At 39.6% G+C, this 21,664-nt stretch overlaps 1 protein-coding gene across 1 annotated transcript in view; it reads left to right on the top strand.

Moving 5' to 3' along the window:
* sowah (ankyrin repeat domain family member sosondowah) overlaps positions 1–21,664 on the top strand; it is a 227,134-nt gene that overhangs the window by 5,161 nt on the left and 200,309 nt on the right. Inside the window, exon 4 of the mRNA XM_071587124.1 lies at positions 3,645–3,782. Coding sequence (XP_071443225.1) covers positions 3,645–3,782 — 138 coding nt within the window. The remainder of the gene's footprint in view (positions 1–3,644; positions 3,783–21,664) is intronic.

Genomic DNA, 21,664 nt, shown 5'->3' with positions numbered 1-21,664 from the left:
TAAACAGAGCATGGTTTGGCTTCACACCTTGTGGTTTTCGCAGTTATAAATTTTCCTCATCCACCGTCTCCTCTCCGGTCGATTCATCTCAGTTATGGGTACTAACGAGAGGGGAGAAAATATGATATTCCACTCGCCCCGGAAGGATTAGCGATTTTCCAAAGCTCCGAATTCTGTTTTGTTTCTTTAAACTTATTCCTCATTTTCGAAGCAGTGAATAACTATTTTTCTGTTTCTCTAGTTCTGCTTCGTTTATCTCCTATTTTACAATTTTTCGATGCTAATTGAATCTTTGAGTAGCCATGTCAAGTTTAACCCAGTCCAATTGCAAAATATATAATCTTATGGATATCCTGTGTTTGGAAACTACGGGAAACGTTTATTTAAGGTAACCTGGAGTATGAATTTTGCCCCACACCTGTATTTACATAATATATTGAGAAACACTACTATATTGTAATGACAGCTTCTCTTTTGTTTCTTAACTTCCACAATATGGTTTTTGATGAGCTAAGTTATTATGGTATTAAATACATATCCAATGAAAAATATATAGGCACATTTAATGCTTAAATTAATTCAATGTAAGTTACGTCTTCTTGCAAAAAAGTACTACTTTGTTTCCCCTCATAAGGCAATTCCCTGAATTCCTATATCCCTTTTGTCTCATTCTCAAACGTATTCTTCTTCATTTTTCAAGAAATAAGTTTTATGGCTTACAGAATATGAGGCTTTTGAAAGGGTATGCGCAATTAAGAATTAAAAAAAAACCATAAACACAGTAATCAACCAGAAGGTCGGTTTGGTAGGTGATGGGTAGAGTTCGCCCAGTACTAAGCCCGACGGCGTGTGAAATTCACACATCAGGGGAGGGGGGCCAGTTCCTTCCCCTGCGCCGGTTATGGTTTACTTGGAAGACCTGGTACCCGAATAATCACATAGCTTGCCCGGGAATCGAACCTGGGCCCGCCGGTCAGCAGTCCAATACTCTACCCCTGGACTACCGCGACGTACACTATTTAGAATATGTGATTTTTTAAAGATGTAAAGTAGCAACTAGAGGAGAGGAAAGTAAATATTATTACTTGTATGTAGTGTTGTTTGCACCTCACTTTTAACTAGGAGTCGTCATTTTAACGTCCTCTCGTCAGTAGGTGTACGATGCGGCATTTAATTACGAGTCGCATTTCCCCTGAAAAGAGGCTTATGGAACTGGTTAGCACCCGAAGGGTGTTCATCACACTTCATACAGTTCTCCATTCTATCCTAATGTCCAAGTTGGGGATACGTACTACGGATCCACCTGCCAATTTCTTTTCGCTAGAAAATGCCCCGAGAGAAATAGTCACGCCTAAATGCCCAACACAGTGCATACTTCTCGAACTACATACGTACAGCGCAACAATTGAAACAACAAGCTTGTATGACTCTGGTGCCGCAAAGTTTTCCCATCTATTCAGGATGACTCGTTGTCCATCCGTCCGTGGCCACCTTTCCAAGTCAGATAGTTTCCCACGGGCGCTCAGAAAGCTAAAGAGCAACACGATGTGAGCGGAAATGAAAGGTGGACTCCCGTGTTCGATCGGACGAGGGGGATTTTTTAGCATTTAATTTCCTTAGGATTTGACTCAGCAGACAGTTTGGTCTCGACATCCCCACCGAAGAATTGGGGATATGAGGGGACGGTAGGGGTCCGAGTCAGTACCCTTTGTCATAGGGTGTTAGCTTCTCTTTCTGCCCTTATCTGCTGCAGCGTGCCTAAAAACTCGGGAATGGAGGCGGTTGATTGGAGGGCGTGCCCGCCTGCCGGCGGACGGGCACCCTTTCCGCTCCTCCCTATCTGCCACGGGGGGATGGATGGACTGGCGGTGGTGGCGGCGGCTCACGCGCGCGTCCACCTTCGCCCCGTCCGTCAGAGGAGAGGGACGTGGAATGATGATGCTCCGCCGACCTTCCGATCGGTGGTCTCCCTCTCCTCCTCCCAGCGGCGGCGACTCTCCTCAGACGGCGTTTGAATGAGGGAGTAGCGTCCCTCTCGTCGTCGTCATTTCGCTCCACCCTCGCATCGATAGGGCGTCGTGGTCGAGCGGTGGTCATTAAATGGGTTTACTTACCCTGCCCCCCAACTCCGCATCGGATAGCCTCTTTACATCAGTTGGCTCTTGGCGCTAAGGGAGACCCGGAAGATGAGGTGGAGCGTGGTCATAACTCAGGCATCATTAGCACGAGCCGCAATCAACTGTTGAGCCCCGAAGGATGTTAAATAATGAGGGGAGACAGATATGGGATTTGGAGATTTTTTTTGACGATTAGATATACGTAGGTGGTTTTCGGCTTCTTTGCGTCGATCTGTAAGGGAAGCCCCGTTTTCATTAGTCCTTTTTCATTCTCTTCATTTCGAAGGTGTTTATTGCATCCGAAGTTAAGAGATCATTCGCTGTTTGATTGTCTTTTTTAAAGTGTATACTTAAATGCGTGTCGTAGCATATTCCCTTTGAGCCGTTCGATACCATTCATTAACTTGTACTCATCGCCTTGGAAATTGATGTTGATTTTTTTTTAGCGATCAACCACCTTCTGTGCAACTCTTAATCCGTGAATTATTCTTCTTTTGAAATAAGTATATTTGAGTGCAGGGAAATTTCTTTGTGACTGTACTCCTTTGGCCATTGTAAAATGATAAGCTTACGACAAATACTGCTTATAGTTCACCCGAGACGTAATTGCTGTTGTGGATGATTTTTTTTCCTGGTGAATCTATCATTTGCGTGTGGCTGAATGAATGGAAGATTCATTTATCAATTTCTGTGTTTTATTTCCGCGGTCATTATTTCTATGGCCATGGCTCGATGTAGCGAAGGCTTCTTCCAAGAACACAATGGTTGTAAATCATTGAAATCAGTAAACATTCAAAGCAATAAATGTAAGATATTCTATGGGTGGTCGTTTGATATATTTTTGTGGCGATTTATAATTGTTTTAATTGATTTAGTTACACCCTCTCTCCAAAGCATGACATTTCCATCGCATACCTTTACTTCAACTTTGGCGGTGGCATAATTTCCTTTAGCTATCACCTCCTTTTTTCCCGCACCTTAACTGGTATCCCAGGTAAATATTCTGTCCAGGAGATCATATAGCCGAGGCAGGATATTTCCAAAGCTGTTTTGAGGAATCACATGGATTCAGTTTCGGGAATCCACAGCTAGCATCCTTAATGATCATGTATTACTTTACTCATTTATTATTATTTCATTTTTCTATTATTCAAGCTGTGTTACATAAACATATTTTTATGTCAGTTTCTCTTTTGCTATAACTGTTGAAGCAAAGTTGCTTTAATTTTATGTTATGCCTCTTACCATCCACAGCTGTAGTGCTCTTGTTGATCTTTTAACTCACTCTGTGGCGCTGTGATATGCAGGCTCCTTGGAGCGTGTAATGCAAAATAAATAAAAGCTCGTCTAAATTTTTAGCAGCTCTAATTTTTTATTTTTTTTATTATGACATAAGGTTATTTTATTTTGTTCTTAGAATATTTTAATTTATTTTTATTATTTATTTAAGTTATTTTGTATTTGGATTCATTTCATGTCTGATTGTTAACTAAAAGCTACTGGATTTTTTGTTCTTCGCCTCATTAGGAAAAGCCCGTCTCCGAGGTGGACGGCGAGCAAAAGATAAGTGTTAAGGAGCGAATGCAGAAATTTAATAGACTCGCATCGGAAAGCGATCTGTTGTTGCTTCAGCCTCAAGCCGCAAAGAAGAAAGTTGCCGACAGGGTAAGTTTTGGATTTCGTCCTTTAAAAGGTAGACGATCTCGGGAAATGTCTTTCCGACGATCTGTTTGCAGTTACCGGCTTTGCCCTGTCGACTCGCTCCGCCGCTCTGTGGCAGCAGAAGTCATCGATTTGCGCTAGTATCGTTCTTGCTGCCACTGCTACTATATCCTTTAATGGCTGCTTCAATATGCCTCACCCGTCAAAAGCTTAAACTCATTGCAACCATTGGTCACTAATATTAATGGTACTTTCGGAACTGTTTTATCTTCGGCCCTGCAAGAGGGAAGAAAATTATTTTTTTATGATATTAACGGCTACCATAAAACCTTCTTCTGACACGAGTATTGCTGGCACCAATTTGTGCATTCTCTTTCTGAATATTAAATATATCTTTCACCCGGAATGCAGGCAAAAAATGGTTACGCTGTAGTTCTTTAAGGAATCTCTATAGTTTTGCTTTATTATGTAAATTTTGCAGTGGCATTATTAGTTAACCTTAAATATTAGTAAACCTTTTATTCTTTCACATGCCTTTATGTATTCATTTTATTTTTTGGAGTATTAAAGAGCAATTGCCCGTGTGTAAAGCAGCTATTTAATAATTAAATCTAATGTCTTTCGTGGAAATACATTTTATTCTAGTTACATTCCGTCGTGTTTGAACATTTTTATTTTGTAAAATCTCCCCCAAGTAATTTATATGATATTCTTGATTATTTAATATTTCAATTTATTTAATTCGTTGATTGTCCGTCTCGTGATTGGAGTTTGCATGCACTAAGAGATACCCTGGCTGAAATAATTAAATAGTTATGTCATGTAAAGTTGATCATTAGGTTGATAGTTTGGCATTTTCAACGCATCAGTTTAAATATCATGGGATTCAACATGGAAAATAATTAAATTATTTAATGTTTACGATGTTCATTTACTAATTTATGTGCAAGTCATATGAATTATATGAACTATATGCTAGCATTGTGACCTTATAGTTGGGTGTTTCTAGCTTTATGCTTGGGTTTATGCTGATGCTGTTAAAACTGTGATTTCGGTAACAATTGCATTTATCGTAATAGGAAAATCCTATTGAAACATTTCGTGATTTTTTTCCGAGTATGATTTCATTTTAAGTTTTTAAATGAATTGATGCACTTTCATTTAATCCTTCATCATTTTTGTGGCGCTGATTAATTTTCAAGCTCCGTCACCGAGCGAGATAGGAAAATCGTCAAGCATTTATTTCTTTTGGTTTAGTGATGCACTTCCTGTTGCCATCTTTATGCCACCCTCAATTCCTCTTTCGTCTCCTTCAACCTTCTTTGTCTACTACAATCGGAAGATGACGAATCTCTCGAGGTGCTTCGTTGTCCTGTTGACTCATTCTTCATGTCGGGAAGCAGTGTGGCAAGTGAAACTGTGTGACATGAATTCATTAATGATGCAGCATTCGCACCCCCTTCAAATGTGTTATTCCGTGCACCAAACCTCCGCGTCCATTGTGCCGTCGTGTCCCAGAGTCATCTTCTCTTGGCACATTCATCGTCAGATCGTCAACTGTTGACTCGGCCAGAAATCATAGAACATTTTCTTCTTTTGGTGGAGGATTTTAGTGATTTCTGCCCCGTGAAATTTTGATAAACTAGGTGCCTAGTTTTACTAGTGCCTAGGTACTTAGTATTTTGCTTTTGGACTTGTTAGCTGTTGATATTGTTCAACATTTTTAAATTTAATTTGAATAATGTTTATTTCAATTTTATGATTATTCGGTCCTTAAACATTATTCGAACTCTTGGAAAATAGTTCCAACATTAATATTATTTCAATTCGAATGTTTTCCATCCTAAATTTGATGAAACAATCCATTCCGTTATTCTACTTCTTAATATCATTATACCTTCATATTCCGTCGCTTTTAACTCTGGCCTTGGCAGATTCGAGAATTTGAAACCGCCCACTGAAATGCCCACTGCCCAAGGGCAGTGGGCATTTCCCTTTTACCCTCTAGGAAAGATTATTGCAGAGTATTCTGATTGGTAATAAGATATCGCAGACTGTGATAGAAGGGTGGATGTTAGGCAAACGAGGAAGAGGCAGGGTTAGAAAAGGGGTGTTGGTCGGAATGAAGGAGGTGTGCGGAGTTGAAGAGGGGTTTCTGGTAGGGTTCGATATCGGTTTGTGATTCTTTAAGAAGGAAAGGAATTGTCACTGTTCCGTTGTCAAACTTGTGTGCATCAAACACCTACTTATCCCGTAGGTTACCGATAGTGTGTGTGTATATAAAAATATTTTTTTAAGGTAATCTACCGGTTAAGGTAGGTTTTTGGATGGACACAGCCACAAAAAAAGATTTTCCGACTCCTTGCAAAACAAAAAATCCAGCATCCTACTCTACATCAGGTCCCTCTTCATCTCTGGGTACTTTCTTCCTCCCTTCATCCCGTCCAACATCCATATCCTGTTCCTTCCCTTTCCTCTTTTGCCCAACATTCTCCCCTCTATTACAGTCTTCAACATCCCACTGCCGGTCAATACACCCTTCATCCACTTTTCCTGCCTCCATAGGATTTCTCCCAACAAACCCCTCTCTTCGCCCACCATACCAAGTACTTCCTCATTTGTTTTCTTCTCTGTCCATTTCACCTTCTCCATTCTTCTCCACACCCACATTTCAAAAGCCTCCAATCTACGTCTATCCTCCTGCTTCAATGACCACGTTTCCGCACCGTACATAGCTACGCTCCATATCAAAGTTTTTACGAGTCTTTCCTTAATATCCTTACTCAGCGTCCCTGTCATCAACTCCCTCCTCCTTGTGAAAGCCTCTTTGCCTAGCGCAATTCTTCTCCTTACGTCCCAACTACTTTGACCGTGCTGGTCCAAAGACTACCGAGATACGTAAACTGTTCTACATGCTCTAGTTTTTGCCCTCCTATATTAATGTTTAGCTTAGCCTTTTTCTTTCTAGAAAATCGCATAACCTTTGTTTAATTAATATTGATTTTCATCCCATACCTGTCGCACTGAATTTCCAATTCACTCAGCAATGCTTGCAACCCCTTGGCTGACTGACAAACTAAAGCTTGGTCATCAGCGAACCTAACTGATTTTACGAATTCCCCGCCCACTTTCATTCCTACCTCTAGTTCTTCCCATGCCTCTTTGATCATTTCCTCTGCATACAGGTTGAACAGCAACGGTGATAATGGGCAACCCTGCCTTACACCCCTTCCTAACACTGCCCATCCTGACTCCCCGTTTCCCACCCGCACCTGAGCAGTCTGAAACATGTACAGGTTGCGGATTAGCCTCCTTTCCCTCCAATCTATTCCTATTTTCTGCAGAAGACTCATTAGTTTTTCCCTGTTCACTCTATCAAAAGCTTTTCCGAAATCTACGAAACAGGCAAATACCTCCTGGTTGTGTTTTATATTCCTCTCGATTAATAATCTCATTACTGCAATAGCATCACGCGTACCTCTCCCCTTCCTAAACCCAAACTGATCATCCCCCAAGTAATCATTTGCCCTACTCTCTATCCTTTTGTTTATGATCCTGAGAACAACTTTAGCTGCGTGAGATATCAAACTTATCGTCCTGTAGTCCTCACATGACGTAGCCTTTACCTTTTTCGGAATAGGAACTAAAACTGATCTCACTAAGTCTTCCGGCCAGATTTCCTCCTCATAAATACTACGGATCAGCCCATATAGCCTCTTCCTCCCACATTTTCCTAAGCATTTTAAAAGTTCCGCGGGAATGTTATCCACCCTCACGGCCTTATTTAGATTCATCTCCCTTAATGCCCTTTCTATCTCATTGTCTAGTATGCCTGGACCTAAGCTGTCTTCCTCTACGTCATTTTCCTTTTCAATGTCTAACTTTGTTGGTCTGAGTTCTTTACTATTCAGTTCTTCTATATACTCCTTCCATCTCTCTTGGATCTTTCCTGTGTCAACTATTACCTTACCCGCCTTATCTCTAACTGTTGGCATAGCTCTTCCTTTCTTACTTCCCGATAACGATTTAACTTTGCTGTACAGCGCACCGATTTCACCCTTCCTCTGCAGACTTTCCATATCCTCACACTGCGTCTTCCACCGTGCTTCTTTTGCTTTATTTGTTGCCCGCCTCAATTTATTGTTCAATTCTTTGTTCTACATTTTGCCTAATTCTGTATTAACATTCTTCCATTTTCGCCGCTCATCCATCTTTGTAATCATCTCATCCGTGATCCATGGTTTCCTAGTCCTTTTAGCGTTAACGTTCCAATAGTGTATTTTGCGGCTTTAGACAACCCTTTCTTGATACTTTCCCATTTTTCTTCGATAGTACTTAGCTCTTTAACATCCTCCATGATTTCCTCTACCGCCTGTTTGTATTCCTTCCTTTTCAAACCATTTAATGCTTCTACATTCCATTTCCTAACTCGCCGCCCATGCCTTATCTTTTTGAAACGGCCGCTACATTTCATAACAACTAAATTGTGGTAAGAGTCCGTATCCGCTCCCGGGAAGCTGTGCGAATTTATCACACTGTTCCTAAACCTGTGTCTAACCAGAATATAATCTAGCTGATACCTTTCTGAGTCACCTGGCATTTCCCATGTATACCTGCGTCTTTTGTGGTGTCTAAACCAAGTGTTGGTGATGACTAACCTCTGTCTCCTGCAGAACTCAACTGCTTTCTCCCCGCGGTCATTCCTCATGCTTAAACCGTAGTCCCCGACCTCGTCACCATCTCTTCCTTCGCCTACCGTCGCATTCCAATCCCCCATCACTATCAAATGTTTCCCTGCAGGAACACACGCGATTATGTCCTCTAACTGATCGTGTATCCTATCGACTTCTTCTTCCTTATGGCGGCTCGGTGGCATGTATGAGCTAAACAAGGACCAAGTTCGTCGGTTCTACTTTTATCTCTACTAGTAATATTCTATCAGTTGCTTTTTCTACATAGACTACGCTTCTTCCTACCACTTTATTTAATATTTTGGCTACCCCACTTTGGCTCTCGTACCCGCCGCTGTATATTATTCTATAATTATCACTTCAGTAATCCCCGCTACCCTTTCATCTCACCTCGCATAGACCTCAAATATCTATTTTTCCCCTTTCCATCTCACGCTTAACATTCTCCAATTTCCCTGTCCTCATCATTGTTCTAACATTCCACGTTCCTATTCCAACTAATTTTGGGTCTTCTTCTCCTGCGTCTTCTGTCCTGCTGCTGCCGGTTTTCCCTTGCAAGGGTTTCGTGGGATGACGACCACGGAAGCCTTGCCTCCCCCGCTGCCGGGCACGACACACGGCAGAATGTGCCGAGCCCCGTAGTTGCCAGGACTCAATCTCTGCAGTGACCATCACATTTATCTTGGGAATGATAATTTAGGTGGTTTCCTGTTGCCTTCCTCAATAATGCTTTCAACGTGACACCATCACTTACTGGTCGCTCCAGTGGGTCGCGGTAGTCCAGTGGGTAGAGCGTTGGACTGCTGATCGGAGGGTCCCGGGTTCGATTCTCGGGGAAGGCACTCTGGGCACCTGCAGCTTCACCCAAGCTAAAGTGATTTTTCGGGTACCAGGTCTTCCTGGGAAACCATAACCGGCACAGGGAAAGGCACTGGCCCCCCTACCCTGATGTGTGAATTTTCACACGCCGTATAGGGCTTAGTACTGGGTGATCTCTACCATCACCTACTCTCCACCTTCGGGTTGATTACTGTGTTTATGGTTTATAAAAAAAATTTATATTTTATATATATATATGCATGAGTGCATATATATATGTATATATATATATATATATATATACATATATATATGCACGTATATATATATATATATATGCACTCATGCATACATATATATATGCACGTATATATATATATATATATATATATATATATATATATATATATATATATATATATATATATATGCACTCATGCATACACATGCATACACTCATCTACATGGATATTCATCTCAAAATGTGACGTTATTACTCCATTTTTGGATGTATTTGGTCTCCAAGTTATTTATTTCGGTGATATTTTTAGTTCAGTTTGCTTAGTGGCAAAATTATAGTTTTATGGCTCAATAAATGCATTTTAATGATGCAAATTTGAAATATTTTTTTAATATTTTGAATCAGTAATTTAGTCTTTGGAATTGTTTTCTACTTGATTATACTGCATAAAAATGAGTGATTATAGTCTATGCTGTTTGACAAGCATGAATATTTTGTCATCATGCAGCCTAGTAGATCAATGGCCATGAGCCGTCGAATTCCAGTGGAAAATTGAAATGAAATTTTTTCTCCACCTTGAAACATTAATTTTGGGACATATTTATCCTATAGCATGTGTTTCGTGTTTTCACTTTTTTAAGTCTGTTTGGATATCGAATTAGCGGAAGGTAATTTTATACGTTTTATTTTAAGGCCCCTATTTTGTATGATATTTGCTTATAAATCCACTTATATAATCCGGAAGTTAACAAGTCATCTGTAGTGATTGTCCAAAACTATGGGTAACTATTATAGATATCGCCCTTCAGCAATGAAATGCTGAAATAGCTGCCTTTTTTCTCTCGTTATCTCTCGACAAGATTCACATATGTGCGTAACTGTTTTCGGTCCGCATTAAGGGACAAATTTCTTGCAAAAGCCCGGTGCGCAGTGTTTTTTTCACTTTGTATTTGAAGGATAATAGGCTCTATGTTAGAGAACCTTTATCCCAAAGAGTCAATGGCGCAGTTGATTACACTTGTATGTTTTCGATGAGGTGCTGCTAAAACAGATAGGTGTCACAGATGGACCTCTGCTTGCCAGAGTCTTTCTTGATTAGTTTTGTGGGAAATATTTTGTCATTGAATTTTCGTTTTTATAATATAGTGTATTGATAATTTCCTCTTGGTTGTCAATTCTTCATGTGTGAGTTCCAAGTATTCAATTAAAAATTAATCAAATATTTATTTAATATGGACTGGTGACATTTTTATTTGTTGCATTGGCTCAATTACAGCTTTTTTGATATTAAACTCTTAAGTCTTATCGATCACTTCTATGCGTTTATTTTAGCAGCGGAAGACGCATCAAGGCATGTTCTATGGACTTCTTAAATGTGTGTAGGCTGAGTGGAGAGATTCATGGAGCGGTTTGCGCTGCATGTTGTACTTTTTTTGGCTGAAATAATCCGTCATGCTTTCAAATCTCAAAGTTTCTCAGAATTGAGAAATCTTCGAAAGAATGGTGAATTCAATATCGTAGCGAAATGTCAAGTTTCGAGTGGCATGAAGTTTTGCCTTCGTATAAAGGTGGACAAGCTTACCTAAACCCTGGCTTATGGACACATTTTCAATCCCTCGTACTCGCATTTTAACTTGGATCTTCGCGCAGACTTTCTCGTCTTCTGTTCGATCATTTCAAGTCCTGTCTGGAGGATACATCAACCGAGAGAATTCTTTTTCTTCTCTGAAGTGTTTTTTGCGTATCACCTTCGACGGCTGGGTTTAGAATTGCATTTCTTATTCACTACAGTGAGTGGTAAGAAATGAATACCTAGGCTGCTGTAATACCGTTACTGGCATTGAAGGATAAAAGAAAATTTCTGAGAGAGCGCTTAAGCAGAAAAATATTTTCTCGGAAATCATTCGGTAAGTTTACTCAGAAAATCACAACTTTCTATATTTTCAGGGTAAGTTAATGCATACGTTTTTCTGTGGCTAATATCAATTTAATTCCAAGAGAATTATTATATTCTTCCTATATACGAGTGTTATAAGTTACGGAACTATTTATTTTCAGTAGATTTTCTGAGTTAGATATAAACTGAGGGAAAGTCATCTGCATCTACATAATACCCCGCAAGCCGCCGCGAGGGCGTGTGGCGGGAAAGGGGGGTGGCTGTTTTCAAACATATAGATTTAATATATGATTATAACATTCCAATATATTATAACCATTAACGTTCTAGAATTTCTTGCTCACGATGACTTTTATTTCACCCTCTGGGCAGTTTTCATTTACATTTCTGGAGTTGTTTTGCATTAACTCATATTTTTACGGTGTACAGATCAGCAGCATCGTTATTGCAACTTGTAATTGTTCATGTTCTACTTTGTACGTAAAACTCAAATACATTAGGGGTATCAATATAAATAATATTCTACAATATTTAGCCATAGTGGTGAGGTACTTGGTACCTTCCTAAGACATAACTGCCAGTTTTTGTATTACTGTTGTTATATTTCATTTTACAATCAATTTTTTGAAACGAAATGAGATCTCAAAGTTCATTCATACATCCCCTCCATGCTGTTCTCTGGCGGCATAGGCACTACATGTATTTAGGAAATCTTGGTGTTAGGTTAGAAAGGGAAGCTTATTCTCTTTCGCTAAATGCTTCCGTACTCTACCCTATACTAGAATAATTCTTTCTTCTCTATGAAATTCAAAGACTGTTTCATGCATTGTATGCTGTTTCTGAGATTTGTGATGTGTCTTGCCTTGTATGTCTCATCTACCACACTCGTCATATTTTTCGTGGCTCAACTCCTCCTCTCAAACCATTTACTCTTATTACATATCTTTTTGGTGAATTCGCTCTCATCCATTCTCTCGAACTGACCAGACTCGCTTAGCTCACTCATTTTTTACTTGTTTTAAAGCGGATCCCAGTTATTTCACGACCAAGCCATTCCTCAATCTGTCCTATTTTTACCACAAACACTCCTCAGGTACCCAATACCCTCTGCTCATTATCTACGATCATATTTGTCGCAGTATACTCATGTTTCATTTCCACACAGTAATATGGGTAGAGTACCCTTTCATTCACTGCCATTATTGCTGCCTTGGACAAGCAATAGCCGCCGCCAGGGCGTGTGGCGGGGGTTCTTAGGTTAGCACTCGTAAAGGAAAACAAAAGCATATGCGAAATCAACACATCCATGCAAACCTATACCCAAAGTAGTGTATAAATTCATGCAAAAATACTTTCAACCCACTCACATGCAAATACATCAACTGGCAAACAATTGCACCTTAGGATACGGTAAAAATTTATCCAATAACGTGCAAGCTAGAATTTGAAATTTAAGAAGGCGAAATTCCACTACCACATGGACATGCAACATACAACGGTCTCCTAGTCCAAGGACACAGGTAGGGAATGTGACCCAACGCTGTAGGGAGCGGGAGGGTCCCCTCCCTCAGTGAGAGACGAGGAAGGAAGGGAAACATAAAAACAGACAAACAAGCAATACTGTAAAGAGCGCTCCATTATTTAATCGCGTTCTAATGCGGCATTAGCCTGCATCTCTTTATCAGATGCTCTTATATTTCTCCCTCTGAATGACGAATACCGCAGCGCATTCGTAGTCATAAAGTGTAATAGCATTCCACCTTCAACTAACTTTGCTTTCCAACCGTAATGATTTACCCCGGTTTGTCTCCGATAGCTCAGGTGTATCACGAAGAGGAGCGAATCCGTCTGTCTGGTCGAAGCAATGGGACCTCAACCACCCAAAGTTTTCTACAAGTCATCGATTACCTCCCATAAGAGATGAACGCCCATCTCTTTCCCTTCTAGCTGTCCCCTTGTTTGATTTCTCCCGCTGGGACAGAAATTACTTTCCAATCGACTTTTTGCGCCCCGTTCCACTTGCTGTCATTCCACCCTTCATTTCCCCGTGTATCTTGCCTCCATTCATGAGGAATAACCAGCTAATTTGAACTGTCGAAGGTCTGATATATTGGACTCATGCATGTTCGGAGTAAGTTGCTAATTAATTTATGGTTTTAAGATTAGGTTTTTTTCCCCTATTATACCTGTCCGTTTGGCAGTGCATACGTAATTGAGTAATTCTTGCTTATACTCAAATGATATCCGATGAGACTCCCTAGTTGAACATGAGACAGGTTTGTTTTTTTTTGTTCAGTTTCTTTTTGTGAAATGAGTTTTTATAGTTATTTAATGCACCATCTCGTTCGGTTTACTTTGAGACAAATAAGTCCAAATATTGAAACACATCCGGGTCATTATTTGAACCAATGTTTTTGTATTACTACATTTTTCTCGGTGCTTTATCTTACTGTCGTGCTTCATTTGACAATTGTTGAGAGGTTTTGTGAGCTCTGGGTACATTTTTTTCTATTTTTATGGCATAATTTGTTATGAGTTACATGCAAGCCTCGTTTAATGTAATCCATGTTATGGAAAATTAATCCAAGAAATACTTAACTAAAACTACAGTACTACGTATTTTACATGCGAAAAAGATGGAATATATGTTTTGTATATTTCTAATTTGCGACCATATGCCAGCAAATTCTGGGATAGGATATTATTTCATGGTTGATTTTTCATTTTTTGAATTTTCGATGCATGATACTGTCAACTATTGCGTAAATGGCCTCATGAGTTTTCGCATGCTATATTGTTCCCTATCTTTTTGGTCATTTAACTTGTTTCTTCGTCTCGTTTTATTCATTGACTGGAAAGGCAAACTGATTTGCACCCACAGGGTCAACGATAACGAAGGTATTTCATGGAAAACATTTAAAACCTTTTTGTATTTCATATTGAAAAGTGCGTGAACTTCCTCTTTCCATAGTTTTATATAGTTATCATTTTTCAAATCAGAAATTACTGTAATGAGCATCGAAAAAGGCGTATTCTCTATCTCTAGCTGCTGCAACATTGCCATAGGTCTTTATCAGTTTAATTTATTCGGTAAGCTAACCCTAGAATTTCTGATTCTTCAATCTTTTGAGTGTATTTCTTTTGAAATATCGTTGTGGGGGTTAAAGCTTATCAATTATATTTGTTAAGCTAATAGATTAAAATAGTAAACGTTTCGTATTTCCGAATTCTTCTCTTGGTCCTGTTGAATAACAAGAATTTTTATGTCTAAACATTACTAATATTAAATTGTGTGTTCTTCTGTAATTATTATGGCATCTTGTATGTATTTTATTGACCATATTTGTTTACAAAATCAATTTCAGTTTTCAGGTGGATACATTTTTAGTGCCCTTTCAAAATTGTTTTCAGCGCACCATTGGGAATGGTATATGCTTGCAGTAACGCGTTAGCTGTATGCACCGTTCATTAGAAATTGAATTTGAGTGCAGTTCATCGTTAATTATTGAGCGCAGCTATTAACTATGCTATGCTATAGATATTCATTAAACTATAATGTCGCTTATATCCCAAATGGCTTAGAGGTGAACTTCCTCCTATTTCTTTCCTCATTAAACACTTTATTTCCGGGCGAAACTGCCTCGGAATCAATTATTTGTATTCACCTAAGCCTACTTAAGAATTACTTGTATTCACCGTTTTGCATACTATAATTTCATCAATAATGTATCCTTATTTTAAAGATTGAGGAGCTGAGGTAGCCTAGTAAGTGGAGTATGCCAGTGAGGTCGGTAACTTACCTGGGGACTGAGGTTCTGCCCGGAGGACTTGGGAAATACCCATATCCACCCTAGCCGTACTATTTTGCAGACACTCGATCTTTCTGTGTAACCTCAAGCAGCAAAATGAATGGATTAGCCCACGTATTATGCTGCGTTAATTTAATATGCCCTGGGGCTAAGCAGAATACTAGTTTTACCCACTTATTAAACTACTTCTGGGTTGATTACACTGGCTTCATCATAATTTTGAAGATTTTTGCATGAGGATTTTTTCGACAGATCATTCAAGTGTTTATTGCTACAAATTGATAATCATATTGTGAATCAGGTGGAATTGTTTGTTAGTTGATAGTATATTTATTTACATGCGTGTGAGTTGAAAGGATTTTTGCATGAATGTACGCGCCACTGTGGGTATATGTTTGCATAGATGTGTTGATTTTGCATGTGGTTCTGTTCCCTTTTACGGGTGGTGACCTAACACGTCACACACCCTTGCGGCGGCTTGCGGGGTATTATGTGGATGTAGATGTATGGTAAACTCGAGAAATTAAGATCATATTCCATAGAATTTCCAAATGATAGCCATTGATCAAGCATTTGTCAGTGAGCTGCGGGCGGTTTTGACTCTGCTGGAGGGAGAGTGATCAGCTGTGGTCGTAAATGCCTCTATGCTGTGTCAGAGGGGGGGTGTTGTTTTTCTGAACATTATACGTTCAAAATGGGTGAACCACATAGACATGAGGTGATATAATTACGCTCGAAACATTTACACGAAAGCAATGCAAGTATGTATGCCGTACCATGTTTTTGAATCAGTTATATCTGGCCATATTATTTTGAAAAAATCAATGCAAGAAATACCTCAAAATACCGCGGCAATTTAATAACGTTCGGAATATTTCTTTTCCACTTCGTTAGAAATGTGCTGTTAAGACGGTAGAATGTCGCCACTGCCAAGTAATTTACTAATGCTTAAGGGGATGCTCAATTTTCGTATTGAAACCGGTTCTATTGTCAAAAAACAGCGTGCACTTGAAAAATAGGTGTTCTCCCCCAAAGGGTAAGTGAAGCGGGTTTTTAAAATTCCATCACACGATCAATAATTGTGCTAGAGCTTTTATTAATAGCCAATAAATGCTTTTTTCCTCCAGGGCAGTTAACTTGTAATTTGATACATCGGGCATCTCACTCCCATTTCTAGAAGCACACTTGAATTTCCATGTGGGGATGTGGTCCAGCTACTGCAATACCACAATATCTCCTAGATTTTCTATATTCGTCCCCCTTGGAACTGACATTTCACCTTAGGGAATAGGAGAAATTATAGGTAACGTGACGAGTAAGAGAGATGGTGGTCCACTGCAGCAGGTATTCCCCTAAAAGCATATAATGACTGAGAAATGTCGGAAGATTTGATGCCGCATCTTTGTGGCAGTTGATGTAATTTTTTGTTGGTAGAAAGTACTCGTAGATGTACTAAATAATAGATTTCAATGTTTTCATATTCTACTGGAACTGGAAGGTTCAAAGGGTACAACTCAAGTTATGGCACTTCGTGGTATCGGGGTGTATTCAAATATCTGCCTGTCACCCTTTTAAAATTGTTTTATGAAGACGGTATGACTCTTTGATGCGGTTTTCTGGAGCTTGAAGCGCAGCTTGATGCAGCCAGCTCCTCCGGCTTTTTAAATTTGCGCGAAATTTTCAGAATATATACTTTTAACACTCATGTTGAAAGTCTTTGAGGTAAACACGTATTCGCACTTATCAAGAAATTGTTCGCCAAATAACCTCACATTAGAGTTAATTAGTTCTCTCAGGAAATTTGTGTTGACTCGATAACTTATAGCTCTTTCAGTATTTTTTTCTTTACGTAAAGGAAGTGGGAAGAATGAAAAATCATGACTTATTACGAAATGTTTCCGGGATCCATAGGTTCATATAATAGAATTAGAGACCTTTCAATCAGCTAATGTTCCGCTCATATTTAGGGCAATTGCTGGTTAATTAAATAAAACTTATACATTTCCGTTATTCGCATTTTTACCTGAACAATTTTAGTTTCTTTAAAACAATAAGGGATTTCAGACATTTTCAGTAACATTTTTTTCTATTATTAACAGAATACGTAAGGCCTATTCTTCGTTTTTTATCAGGTCTCGCTCAAAATTCGTGTAACCCCTCACTTGCGCTAGTCTTTCTTATATCTCAGAATCCTCGGTATAGCGCGCTGCCCCAGATCCCGGCTCACCTCCCGCGGGTCGTCCGCCCTCCCAGATTATAAAGGGGCTAAGAGTCACCCCTTGCTAGATAAGCGTTGTTGTTTGTACTCTTCATTGCCTTATCGCGATACCTGACGGTGTGTGTGGAATGAGCAGTGGCCTGCGAACAGTTTGCTGTGTCACGGCGACCGTATCTTTATTTTTTCCTCGTATTTTCGGCGACTCATCCACCGGTGAGCCCTCCTTCCTCATCGGGGCCGTCAATCAAGCGGCTGCTCCGCGGGGATCGGACGGCCGCCGAGGGGACCGCGCCCTTTTCCGCGGGAGTCCCCTCTCCCGCGGCCTCGTGCCCCACCGGGGGCGCGGCGCCAAGCAGAGCCGGAGGTGGCGGCGGAAGTTCTCTGCCGGCTCCGACGTCGCAGCGTGGCGTGAGAACGCTTTTTCCCTTTCGTGAGGGTGTGTGACTACTCCCTTCCTCGGTGAACGGTCTTTCAGTACTCGATGTACGTGCAGTTAAACGATGAGTGGTTATCCATCACAAGGACTCGGGCCGCCGTCTCTCTTTCCCTCGGGTATCTGGTCGTTATAATTTTTATTCATCGGTGGGGCATTCATAAAATCAGTTGGATTTGCGCATGGCCAAGCTATAGTTTGCAGGTAAGTCAAAGGGTTGTAAACTCTGCTGAGTGAATTGGAAGATCTGTTCGATAGGTATGGGATGAGAATAAATATAAATAAAACAAAGGTCATACGATTTTCTAGAATGAGAATAGCTAAGCTAAATGTTAAAATAGAGGAAAAACGAGGGCCGGCGGAACAGTTTAACTATCTCGGAAATGTTTTGGACCAAAATGGTCCAAGTAGTGTGGAAATATGGCGAAGAATTGAAAAAGGCAAAGAAGCGTTCACAAGGATGGAATTGATTACAGGGACTTGGAGTAAGGATGTTAAGAAAAGGCTCGTTAAGACTTTGATTTGGAGCATGGTTTTATACGTCGCGGAAACATGGTCATTAAAGCAGAATGATAGGCATGGATTTAAGGAATTTGAAATGTGGGTGTGGAGAAGAACGGAAAAGGTGAAGTGGACTGAAAGTAAAACAAATGAAGTGCTAGCCATGGCGGAGGGAGGAGAGAGGAATTTTGGGAGAAGTCAAAAGGAGGCAGGAAAGGTGGATTCAGGGCGTTTTGATTGGCGATGGGATTGTACGAAATTAAGAATGCGAAATTGAAGAGAGGCTTATGGTAGTGCCCGATTTTAGGTAGTTCTTTTTGTTAGGAGAGGAAATTAAATATATTTTTCTGCAATTGTTTAGGCGATGCTCATCCAAAACCAACTCTTACCGGTAATACATGTATGCCAATAATGGAACTTCCTAATGTTTTCGCTTCTTTCCAGATAAGTATGAATGCATGTGTGTATATCTATATATTATATAAAAATTGAATATCCCTCAGCTATTCATTTTTTTTAAATTGTTGATAGGTTGACATGAAAATTCCACAATGCTTACTTTGTGACATTGTGGGAACTGATCTTGTTTCCGGTAGTGGTATACTCAGAATTTCATGGTCCAAGTAATATGAAATTGAAGTTATACGGCATTTTTCGATGTAACGCAATTGAAGCAAAAAGTGCCTGATCATATGATTCACTTATTTCAGTTTATAAGAGCATTTCTTCGTAATTTCAATGCATATTTTTGAAGTAGGAAAAAATCCCCTTTGTATTGATTGCTGACTTGACTCCTGATTATAATGGTCTAACATTTTAGTAGATTAGCGAAAGTTTGTAAATAAACTATTTACATAACATCAGGGCACAATAACATTCTTATCTTTTTCACGGGGAATAAAGTTTCAATTTCAAAAAGGCATGCGATCATTTACTTTGATTGTTACTATTTTGGCAGTTCAGTTTAGTGTACTGATAGGGAAAAGAATGAAAAGTTAATAATGCCGTTTTTCATTGAAATTCGACCTCGATCACCGGCAACTTTCCTAATCAGAGATCTTTATTATACCATGGTTATTGTAGCATATGCTGTGATTATTACTGGTCGTTAATGTTATCCATTGGTGGTTATGAGTTACTTTCTCTGAGTGAATATTCACTTACTTATTCTCTCGGCCTCTTTTGGAGATGGATTTGAAAAAATAAATATGAAATTCTTTCATTTTATTTAATAAAAAAATAAAATAAGGCTGTAAATTGCAGTTGTTTGCTCTTAGAATGGTAATTGTAAATATTAGTCTTTTTCGGAAACTTCCGATACTTACGAGTAAAATGGTACCCTTTTAGGGAAGCATATTTTGATTTACATTTTACGGAAAATTCGCCTTGGTTTTCCTCCGGCAATTTCTACCGGTCAATTTGTTCCACTGCCCTATTAGACTTATTTAGAGGCCATAAGTCGCAGTAACATGGCGGAGTAATTTGCTTACGAAATGCTATCTCGATCTTTCATCTACTGTCGGGTCTTATTTATACCTTATCTCTCTTTGGGAAATTGATTCTGAATTGTGGTAAATATGCGTAGCCCCTTGTAAATTATCGACATCCGTTTATCCATTGGTGCTATTTTTAAGGTATGATATCGTTGTATTACGTAACTTGTACTATTTCGATCAATTATGCAAATTTTTTCCTACTGCCCATACGTGATAGGATGTTTAGGTGGTTGTGTACATTTAACAAAAAAATGATTTTTCGGAAATTTTCAATATTTTGTGTGGATTTTTATTAAAATTTTCGCTTCAGTTCCATGTAGGTAATTTCTAATGGAATCATCTAGTGTCTTTCATGAAATATTTATATGCCTCTCTTCGTGTAACGTTGCTTATACTTATGTTCTGCGTATGCCTCCTTACTTATAAAATGTAATTAATGTCTATAGAAAATGGATGGTCAATAATAATAATAATGAATATTTTAGTGTTTATTCATTTTAATTAAACTTAAGCTAGATGGTTCTTATAAATGAAAAATATTGTCTTTGCAAGTCCGTTAGCCGTAAAATGTCTTGAACTCATCGAAGTAAGGTTTGAAAGTCTATTTATATCTTCGTAAGCCCGTTGCCATCTTTTCGTTATTGCAACAAGTGTACGTACTACCGCTTTAGGACTAAATGTAATGAAGTTTTGATATTTTACCGCCTTGAACGTAATTTTATGTTGTCCTCATTTGCAATCCTACATCTTCCTGCAATGGTTTGTGTGTATTTATTTATTCCTCCGGAGGGGATCGGTAAGGTGCGGTGGCTAACGTGCTGGCTTTCCACCCGGAGGGCCCGGGTTCGAATCACGGCGGCGGCAGATATTATTCAGTGATATCCCGATCCCTACTTGAGGTGCTTTGTGGAGAGCACAGGAGAGTGAGAACGCCGTCCGTCGGATGGAATGTGAAGCTGGCGAGCCCTTGGAGCCTTTCGTTTAGAGTAGGCTAATGCCGACGCCGGGTTTCTCTCCCTTCATCCTTTCCCGTGCATCCCTAATGGCTCAAATGACCTCAGCTGTCGGTCGCCTCCCCTAATACTACTACTATTATTTCCCCGGAGGAGTGTATGCAGATACCATGCCTTAGCAACTGCAAGCACGCGTCCAATTGTATTAGGACGAGAGCAATATATATTATTCGTGCAAATTAAAGTAGAGACTGTAGGAGTCATGCATAGCCACACGATCCTGTAGTTGTAGTGACAGTGTCCAACCACGTACTTACTGCGATGTGGAAAGCAATGGGAAAATACCACATTCTTATCGATTGGTAAGGAACAGCAGGTCATGAAATATATTCTTTTGTAATTTGTGTTCGAGGTTGGTGATTAAACATTTCGAGTAAAAAGCAAGGTATAATTCTCCTGAACCCTGGACAGGGCCTATTCGGGAGATTACAGCGGTTAAGTGTGGTAACTAATTCATCATTAAAGCCTGGATTGTTAAGTAATTCGGCCAGGATGACACTGTTGAAGGTGAAAGTTGATATGCAAGTGCTGGGTGTACATGTCTATATTTCATAAGGAATGCAATGAACTGGTGAAAGAGTTTTTTTGATATGGCGGCTTTAGAATCATACATAATCGATCTGCGAACAGTAATGCTGAAGTGAGGACATATCTCTTTAAGAGTGTCGGGTTACTTTTGAAGAGTTTTCGTCTGTACAACGAACGTCTTTTTGTTTAGAGAAAAGTAAATCTTAAAGGCATCTTGAACGTGCAGGCATTCCGAGAGA

Source organism: Hetaerina americana, unplaced genomic scaffold (assembly GCF_022747635.1).
Source record: "Hetaerina americana unplaced genomic scaffold, ioHetAmer1.1.p SCAF_3, whole genome shotgun sequence".
NCBI lineage: Eukaryota > Metazoa > Arthropoda > Insecta > Odonata > Calopterygidae > Hetaerina > Hetaerina americana.
This window is presented reverse-complemented; position numbering and strand designations above follow the sequence as displayed.